The sequence below is a fragment of the Panthera uncia genome, chromosome D1, assembly GCF_023721935.1.
Source record: "Panthera uncia isolate 11264 chromosome D1, Puncia_PCG_1.0, whole genome shotgun sequence".
Taxonomy (NCBI): Eukaryota; Metazoa; Chordata; class Mammalia; order Carnivora; family Felidae; genus Panthera; species Panthera uncia.
Window position 1 is genome coordinate 8,027,134 of NC_064808.1, and position 10,106 is coordinate 8,037,239.

At 43.5% G+C, this 10,106-nt stretch overlaps 1 protein-coding gene across 5 annotated transcripts; it reads right to left on the bottom strand.

Moving 5' to 3' along the window:
• Positions 1 to 1,661: 1,661 nt before the first annotated feature.
• TTC9C (tetratricopeptide repeat domain 9C) lies at positions 1,662 to 10,034 on the bottom strand. 5 transcript variants are annotated; one of them, XM_049644552.1, is made up of 4 exons: positions 9,463 to 10,034; positions 8,610 to 8,904; positions 5,377 to 5,559; positions 1,662 to 3,230 (listed from the first exon to the last, which is right to left on the bottom strand). In XM_049644552.1, the coding sequence occupies exons 2-4, from the start codon at positions 8,845 to 8,847 to the stop codon at positions 3,136 to 3,138; spliced, it is 516 nt and encodes a 171-aa protein (XP_049500509.1). In that variant the 5' UTR covers positions 8,848 to 8,904; positions 9,463 to 10,034; the 3' UTR covers positions 1,662 to 3,135. The 5 variants fall into 5 exon arrangements, with proteins under 5 accessions (XP_049500509.1, XP_049500517.1, XP_049500493.1 ...); XM_049644560.1 differs by lacking the exon at positions 9,463 to 10,034 and adding an exon at positions 9,380 to 9,462; XM_049644536.1 differs by lacking the exon at positions 9,463 to 10,034 and adding an exon at positions 9,039 to 9,369.
• Between the last annotated feature and the right edge of the window lie 72 nt (positions 10,035 to 10,106).

Below are 10,106 nucleotides of genomic sequence, written 5' to 3' on the forward strand. Positions count from 1 at the left end.
GCGGAGCCTGACTCAGGGCTCCAGCTCACGAACCATGAAATCATGACTTGAGCCAAAATCGACTTGGATGCTTAACCAACTGAGCCACCCAGGCACCTAAGATTTTCATTTTTAAATAATTTCTACACCTAACGTGGGGCTTGAACTCGCGGCCCCAAGATCAGGAGTCACATGCCTTTCTGAGCCAGCCAGATGCCCCTTAAGCCTTGCTCTGGTTTTTAATTTTAGAGAGAGTAAGTGCACACAGGAGCAGTAGTGAGAGGAGAGGGACAGTGAGAGAGAGAATCTTTTTTTTTTTAAGTTTATTTATTTTGAGAGTGTAAGAACGTGCACATGAGCAGGGGAGGGGCAGAGAAAGTGGGAGAATCTCAAGCAGGCTCCATGCTGTTAGTGGCAGAGCCCTACATGGGACTCGATCCCAGAAACTGAGAATGACCTGAGCTGAAATCAAGAGTCCCACACTCAACCGACTGAGCCACCCAGGCACCCCAGGAGTGAGAATCTTAAGCAGGCTCCATGCTTAGTACAGAGGCTGACATGGGGCTTGATCTCATGACCCTGGGATCATGAGCTGATACACAATCAAGAGTCAGACACTCAACCAGGTACCCCAAAGCCTCTTTTAATCTGTAAGTGCCTCTCTCCTTTTCCCTGTAATTTATTTATTGAAGGAACTGGGTTACTTGTCTTACCAGTTTCACAGTCTACAGTTTGCTGAGTAAACCCCCTTGGTATTATTAACATGTTCTTCTGTCCCAAGTTTTCTTTAAAAATATATATTTAAGGGGCGCCTGGGTGGCTCAGTCGGTTGAGCGTCCGACTTCGGCTCAGGTCATGATCTCGCGGTCCGTGAGTTCGAGCCCCGCGTCGGGCTCTGGGCTGACGGCTCAGAGCCTGGAGCCTGCTTCCGATTCTGTGTCTCCCTCTCTCTCTGCCCCTCCCCTGTTCATGCTTTGTCTCTCTCTGTCTCAAAAATAAATAAACATTAAAAAAAATTTTTTTAAATATATATTTAAATAAAATATTGAAAACAATAGTATAGGTAGTATGTGGTTTTGGCAAAATTGTAAAGGTAGTGGGTAGGAGTTCGGGAGACACTGCTCTCAACTGTCCGTTATGTGCCAAAGTATGGACCTTCACATCTACAATGCTTTCTCTTCAATCACACCCTGAAATTCTGCATGGAATCCATTAAGGACTCGTAAGGTGAGCACCCTCCTCCTTCAGAAACTTCTGAGTACTGACATTTAGGTGCCCTCTGGCTGTTTCCTTCAGGATGTGGGCTTGCCAGACCTCCTCCACACCCACATCTGGCTGCCTATCTTTGTCCACTTTCCTGTTCATTAACATCTCCATTGGAAGCTGGCCTTCAAAATGAAGAATGAAATGCAAGCCTGACCACTTTGTCTCTTAACCGTGCTAATAAAAGGATCAGTGCAATACATTCCTAAAATATGTTTTTATTTTGTTATTTTTTTCAGTTTTTAAATGCTTTTTTTTTTTTTTAATTGCAAGGGAGTAGGCTTAAACTCAGGAAATAAAATATAGGTCAGTCCATTATCTACATACAAATGAAGGAATACTGCCTGATCTAAAATACAATTTTTGAATTATCAGTTTTATTTTTCCTCATTGATGCAGAAGATAGCTTAGTCTTTGGGGGGGGGGGGGGGGGGAAACAAAGAGAAGAAGAAAATCAGCAAAACTTGCCCAAAGCAAACATGCAACCATGACATAATTTTGTCAACAACCTAGGCTTAGAAATGTAAGCAGCTTGGGAAAGGAATGAAATACTCTATTTTCGTTAGTTCTGTCCTTAGACTCACAAGATTATTTGGTAGAAAAGCTTTTTATTGTAAGTTGTATTATTTAAGGGGTATGGGAGACGCAGAGCGGAGCCTGGCTCATTGGGAGGGGGCATTACTGATAAATGGAAAACTCATGCACACTTGGCAATACAGAGGACTTGGGATTGTTTTTATTGTTCTTTCTGAAATCTGTCCTTATGTAATGGCTAGCGACACATGCTTACTGCCTCTACCCATAATACACTGTGAACATTATTCACAACAAGCGCACAAAATGGCAAAGGATCTCCTGGTCGATGGAACTTCCTACGGAGACATGACTGTACCGGGTCCACAGCCTGCACTGACAAAACTTCCAGAAAGTTCCATGGGGAGCTTAAGCACTAGGGAAGGAGAACTCTTCCTCATTTCCCTCCTCTGTAAGGAACTGAGCTTTTGCATAATACAAGGTGATGGGGAAAGAACAGACTGATGTTTTTATCCTGCTCTTTCATGGTATTGTTTCAAGAAGACGCAGCAACCTGTCCCCTCTGCCCCACCCTTTTTTTTTAGAGAAATGAGCATACTATAGATATGCACCCGTTAAAAAAGAAAATGTTTACTTAGGGTTTGGGGGGTTTTTTGGCACGAGGCTGAAGAATTATTAAATACTTAAATGCTTGACTCAAGGTTTTAAGATAGAAGAGTTTAATGAAAAAAATAAATAAGCATATTGTATGAATGATCTGAGTATGAACAATACCAGGGACTAGAAATTATCACCAGAAAAAATAGGAACCAGATACTTTTGTGGGGCAGAGGTCTGAATGTACATAAGGAATTTGATTTAATCAAAATGGTTAATTTCAAATCGTTTGTTATGTGGGTCCAACTTGTAATTGTCTATTTTCACAAAAAAATATATTTCCCGGGTTGTGGCCTATGTAACTTTGGCTTTGGGAAGCTGAGGAAGCAAAGAAAAAACTTTGTGATCATGATTTCATCCTTATGAGCTTTTTCCTCTGCATACGGACACATCTAACAACATCTATCGTTAAAATCTATGCCATAGACAGGATTATTTCACATATAGCTGATTGTATTTCTCAAAGCAAACATCTCCAAGAATATCACGTATGGAAAGCTATACAAATACGTAGATGGACAGGCAAAAAAAAGACACAGCCTGCTTAAGTGCCAAAGAGTTTGTGCAGAGCTAGAAAGAAAACAGAAATCCACCTGGGTCAGAGGTATGGGGTTAATTTCTCTTGCTGAGGCTCAGGTTTCCCCTCGATGGGTCTTTAATGGTTCACCTAAGTTCAAGTAGAGGAGCGTCTTTCTTCTTTTGTTAACCAAACATGCCCAGGTACAGCTGTTTCTCCTTCTGATGGTAGCTACTGAGTTCCGACTGAGTTAGCTGGAGGTACCGCCGGACATTGGCGTCTTAGAATAGGGCAAAGGAGGCAATTAGAGACACAGTTAGAACATGATCACACCTTGTGGTAGGAAAGGATTGTTCACACACTTCTTTCCCCGCCACAACTTCTGACTTTTATAGAGTCAGATATTTTTTTAGGCGTGGATAAAAATAATAAACAAGTCCCTTTAAAACGTTCAAAACAAACATACTGATTATGAATACTTAGGGAAAATACCAAGTTCTTGTCACTGGTTTATGCAAGTTAGCATTTTAACCCCCCACTTTAGGGATGAGGTTATTTTACAAAAATACATCAGAGATAACCGCAAAGGACATTCCACATAAACGATAAAAACCAGCACTATTATTTTGAATCAAGACTCCAATCTTTCAAAGGACTTCCTATAGAAAGTGGGTTTGAGGAGAACCAGATTTCTGAATCTGGAATCATTCGAGCTTACTTATTACTGATTCTGTAAGTATCAGAATAAATATATTCTCTGGGAAAATAAGTTTGTTCGTATCTATAAAACATGCAGAGTATTTTTTACTCTCCAAAGTCCAGGAATCTTCCTGTGAAGAAATACACATAAGCGTGGGTATATGACTTTAAATGCTATTTTGGCCCTTCTTCGATGTAACCTCTTCTCTATCTTTAGTTGCGGGGTTTGTTCTGCCAGGCCTCAGGTTGATTTCTGGGGTATTAAGGATGATTTGATAGTTCTCTAGCTGCATTCGTGGGACGAGGCGAGCCCAGGGTCCTCCTACTCTGCTGCCATCTCCCCAACCCCACACATACTTCTGATTTTAAAAATCTTTGTAAGATCTGAATAGATCACAACTATTCTTTGCAACAGTCAATCTCATTCATTAATACCACTTTGAATTAAAAAAAAAAAAATCTCTGTCCAGGGAGAAAAATCTCTGTACGGTCAGGGCTGGCTGGTTCTTAACCTGATCATGAAAAAGAGCTTGAAGAAACAGTTATTGTTACAGCAGAGCCTCTAAAATACTCTACATGGCTGCAGTTCATCTATGTACTTGAAGGTAAGAAACACGAGCAAATGCCTCATGTTTTATGTCTTTATTAATTCACAGTGGCTTTCCCATTCATTTATTTCATTTTGATTTTAAAGATTTTAAAGGTTTTATTTTTAAGTAATCTCTACACCCACCATGGGGGCTCGAAACCCACATCCCTGAGATCAAGAGTCACCTGCTCCACCGACTGAGCTAGCCAGGTGTCTCCCCCTCCCCCAATCATTTAGAGAATTTTTGCTGCATCGTTACCCTGGGGGACCCTCTACCTCTAGCATCTAGTAGCCACTCTGAGCCAGAATGCAAAATGGGAGAGAATTTTCAGTGCTGAACCACCAACACAGGAGTGAGTCTGTTATCCGCTTCGCGGTATCTCTGCCTTGGAAACAAGTACCAAGTCTCAAATTCTCTCTAGGTAGGCCTGCCCCTTTTCTGGGTCATACCTGGGCTTAGCGGAGCTAAAAGAATAAAATGATAGCTAAGGCCAAGGCCAGACCCAGCTGGGGAACTGGCAGAAAGGAGGATCAGCAAGTATATTGATTGGAATACAGATCCTATTTCAGTTACAATCTCGGAACAGAAACTTGAAAAACAATGCTTTACAATCTCTTTCACCGGGGGAAGGAAGGGAGATGGTGTGTATGCCTGGTGAAGCATAATACTTCTGGAGGGTGTACAATATTGCTTTCTTGTGGAGGCAAGAATACAGGAATAGAAGAAGGCCAGTTTCTCACAAACACCTCTTCAGACTTTTTGAATTTTGAACTATACGAATATATTATTACCTAGTCGAAAAAATTTCAAGGGGCGCCTGGGTGGCTCAGTCAGTTAAGCACCCGGCTCTTGATTTTGGCTCAGGTCATCATCTCACAGTTCATGAGATCGAGCCCCGCATCGAGCTCTGCGCTAACAGCGTGGAGCCCGCTTGGGATTCTCCTTCTCCTTCCCCCTCTCTCTGCCCTGTACCCCGTTCGTGTGCATGCATGTGCTCGCTCGCTCTCTTGCAAAATAAATAAGCTTTTTAAAAATTCGGTAAATTGAAAGAAGTAAAATAAATCCCCCCTTCCACCGATACCACCTCAGCAAGACAATTTCATTTGTCCTTACCACTTCGGTCCCCTTCTCTCTCACCTTTTGGCTGCCTATTGACAGCAGCCAGGAGGTAGTGCTGAGCCTGGTCATAGTCCTGCAGATGAAAAAAGGCCACTCCGGCCCGATACAAGGCCTTGGCATTATCAGGCTGTCGTTCCAGGACTTTCTGACTGTATTCTTTCACTCGTTCGTAGTTTACTGGCTCCATCTGAAGGAGACAGGCTAACAGGCCAAATGAAAAGAAGACAGAAGAGCAAAGAGGGACTTATTACGTGAAGTTCTAGTGGCCAACTCAAGGCTGCATCAAACAGAGGACGATACCAACAACATTCACTCACCCAACTAATACATCCAAAGGTCTACCATGGGCCAGACTTTCTTCTAGGCACTGGGGATGCAACAGTGAACAAAAGCATTACATGCCTTCTAATCAACTTTAATATCTACTGAACGCTTATTATGTGCCTACTGGTGGGTTAGGCCCAGCTATAAAACTGACAGGAACATACTTTAAAATGTGTTTAAAATTCTTCTTCTCTGTTTCTCTTCTACCCAAGGCTCTCCATCTTGAGCCCTCCATCTAACCACAATTATCACACTGCAGCTTTACAAACAACAATGGCTGCCATCAATTGTGTGAGGAAATAGCAGCACCGTGCTTTGTGCTTTATCTCATTTAATCTTCTCATCCACGCTACGAAATTGGTTAAGTGTTACTATCGCCATTTAGTGGACAAAGAAATCAAGGCTCAGAGACGTAAAGGAACTTGTCGAAGATCCTACAGCTTCTGGGTGGAATAAGAAATTTGAACCAAGGACTCTCTAATTCCCAAATCGTCATTTAAAAAAAATTTTTTTTTAACGTTTTTATTTATTTTTGAGACAGAGAGAGACAGAGCATGAGCAGGGGAGGGGCAGAGAGAGAGAGGGAGACACAGAATCCGAAGCAGGCTCCAGGCTCTGAGCTGTCAGCACAGAGCCTAACGCAGGGCGCGAACCCACAGACTGCAAGATCGTGACCTGAGCCGAAGTCAGACGCCCAACCGACTGAGCCACCTAGGCGTCCCCATCATTAAAAATGATGATATATTACTCACTATTCCCTTGGATTACATAATGGGACTTTGAAATCCAAATCTGTTTAGGAGACAATGCTCAGCCTTTCTATAATTAAGAAGAGAAACGTGCTCCCTATTTCATGACTGTAGGAATTAAACATGGTATTATTTAATCATGGTGCTGAGAAGAAAGGAGAATCAGGGCTTCCGAGGACTTAAAGGGCCTGGGCTTATGTCTGCATCCCTTCTACAACATCCCCACCAAGTGGTCATATGGTTTATACTTAACTAACCCATTACTGTAGCTTCATTCATTATCTGACAACTGGTTCTGCAGCACCGACCACAGGCTGGGGAGAGCTAGGAGCAGTGGGTAAGAGGAACAAGGCAGACCTCTTGATGAGTAAACACCACTCACATCCTAGTCCCCAAGTAGAAGGAGTACACAATAAACAAACGGATTTTCTAAATTGCTTTGAAAAAAAAAAAAAAAAAACCCAAAAAACAAAAAAACAGAACTGTATTGGGATGAAGTGAATGAAGCCAGAGTCATGCTTGATTATCGAAGACTCTCGAAGAAAGTGACTTTTGACCCAAGATCTGAATGACAAGGGTCATTCAAGGGACGGGGCATTCTAGCTGAGAAAGAAGAAATTCTATAAAGCTGGAAGGTAGAAATGTGTTTCGCAAATTCCGTGTATTGGAGGAGCCAGACCATGTCAGGCCCTGAAGGTGAGGGTCAGAGTTTGGGTTTTTTCCCTAAGTCTAATGAAATGCCATTGGAGGATTTTCAGCAGCGAGCCGATCTCATTACCTTATCAGTAAAATGGGGATCACAAGTATCTTGTAGAATTTGAAGATGAGAGATATTGTACATAAACTGCCCCACGTGTCACAGGCACTCAATAAGTGAAAATGGCTAATCCAGTAAGTTCTTTATGGAGCATCTCCCAAGCACTCCCAAGTGGACGCTCTATGGATGGCTAAGCCATAGGCTTTGACTTCAGGTCCACCTGGAGAGTGAAGACACTGGCTGATCACTCTCTTTAAAAGTGAACATTCCCATGCCTGTGGCACTCACTGTGCCCATCTGCTTTATTCCTTTCCACAGCACTTGCCATCTTCCAATATAATATGTATGTTACCTTTGTTAATTGTCCATCTCCCTTACTTGAATATATGTTCCGAGAGAGCAGCACTCTTTACCTTATTATACTCCTATATCCTTAGTACCCAATAAGTAATTGAACTTAATGAATTGAAACATTAGCTACCATAATGACTATTGTTACCTGAATCTGAGAGTAGCACTGGACTCACACTGTAAAAAACCTAATTTTCACCAAACCATAGAGGAAAACTACTGTAGTAAAAAAAAAAAAAAAAAAAAAATCACTTTTAAACAACCATGACGAAGTATAAAAACTAACCCTAATAATTTCCATAGCCTCAGATGGGGTCATTAGAATGCTTTAATATACTCCAAAATAATTTAATTAGCTCTTTTAAACAACCATTACGAAGTATAAAAACTAACCCTAATAATTTCCATAGCCTCAGCTGGGGTCATTAGAATGCTTTAATATACTCCAAAATAATTTAATTAGCTCCATGATTATTTTGCCTGCCATAGAACAGACCTCTACGAAGTCTCCTTTCTTTTAGTAGATCAATCCTAGTGATACAGATTCTGGCATCCATCTCTTCACCCAAGTTCATATGGAGATGGGAGATCCTAGTTATCCAGGAACTGATTTAAAGGAAGGAGAAAAACGAACAAAAGCTGTCCAAACATCTAATAATGTCTCACACCACCCGCTGGAGCAAATGCCTTCTTTCCTTTATTATAAATATTAAAGAAACAACGCCCTAAACATAAGTTCAGTGTTTGTTCTAGAGCGTGCAAAATTCCCTAAACCTATCAGCATCACCTGGAAATTTGTTAGAAATGCAAATCGGTAGTGCCTCTCCCACTCAGCTCCATTAAATCGGAATCTCTAGGGGTGGGGCTGAGTTAACAAACTCTCCAGGTTAAGTTTGAGAAGCATGGCTCTATAGAAACTCATTTAGAGGCCCATAGATTGGAAATGTATTTCGATTCATGGCAGAATAAGTACATGACAGCAGAAAAGCACACCCGTGCTTTTCCCTAATGTTCACAGATTTTCATGTGCCTGCCCTGATACTCTACCCACCCTTCAGCCCTGTTCTTACCAGCTAGATTGTTGTAGCAGTCTGTCTGGGTGGTGTGCAGTATGTTCTCTTGTTCAGGTGTGAGGGCCGGGCCCTGAGGTCCTAGATTAGGTATCGGGGAGGGCAGACTTGGATCCAGACCCCGCAGCTGAAGCAGAGCTCGATGGTACCTACTTACAGCATCTCGGTACTTCCCTTCTCGGTAACGTTGGTTCCCTTTCTCCTTGTACAGTTGAGCCTCCTGCAGGCGCTTCTCCATAACTTTTTGTCGCCCAGAGCTCTTGTGGAATTGGGACGCGAAAGAGCAATTGAAGCTCTGGAGATGGGAGCAAAACAACTGATTTAGATAGCCGATTTAAGAAGGCAGGAAATTAGCCTTCTCCAGGACGCCCCCCGGGAATGAGTTTTACTTGTCTCTTCTCTGTAGTAATTTTCAATCTTTAAACGTACAGGACTAATCAGGGAGAGGATGTGGGAACAGCAAAGCCAGAGATTAAGTGATTTCATAAAGAGGAGACTCCGGGGTGAAGAGACCCTCCCGAAAAAGGAAGGGCCGGGCTAAGGAACTGTGGCAGGCGTGGGAATGCCGGCGGAATTTGCTTCCTCCTTTCTCTTGGACACACCTTCTTGACCCGGAAGTGGAAGGGAATAGGCGGGGACAACTGCTAAAAGAGGTCTACGGGGCTTGCCACCACTCCTGGTCTTTTTTTGCGCGTATTAAATAAGCATTTGTTTATGTCGGTATCAGAAGCTGGGGACCGAGCTGAATGTGGTTTGTGCAACCAACTCACAGGCTTAAGCTGGCGCGGCCGCAGAGCAGCTCAGTTACAAGCCCACCAAGCTCCGCGGCCAACCCCTCGCCCTCTGCAAATACCCAAGCACGGAAGTCTCCCCCTCGGCTTCGGTTTACGGGCGGAAGCACTTAGACGACCGGGACCGACGTCTCGGCAGTTTGGTATCTGAAGGGTCGCGCGCAATGCGCCACACCGTCCAATCAAAAGCGGCCCCGGAAAAATAATCCCGCAGAAGCTACCCCGCCTCTACAGCCCCCTGCAGATCAACCCGGGGCGGGGCGGCGGGGAAATCTCCCGTCAGCTTCGCCAATTGGAAGAATCCGGCCGATCACGGATGACCAATCAGAATTGCAGATGACGATTCAAGTTGGCCAATAAGAAAGCTAAAAGGCGAGGTCCGGGCGTCTGTTGCTGGGTAGAGAAGTTAAAGGATTCAGAGAAGAGGGCCGGGGTGGGGGGGAGGGTGTCGCTGTATTCCTTAGTTTGAGGAAGCCCTTTGTTTACTAAACAGACAATTGCTAGGCGGCTTTAAAGTCGCTACAGCATCCCTCCTGGGCTTTTTTTTTTTTTAACTCTCAAGAAGCTGGGGGGGACGTATAGCCAGTAGGGAAGAAAGACTAGCAAGACTTTAGACGACAGCTCGATCGGAAGCCAGACGGGAGTAAGGGTGGTGACGGGGTGGGAGGGGCGTGCAGGAAGGGAGCTCCGGGCGTCTGCGCAGAGC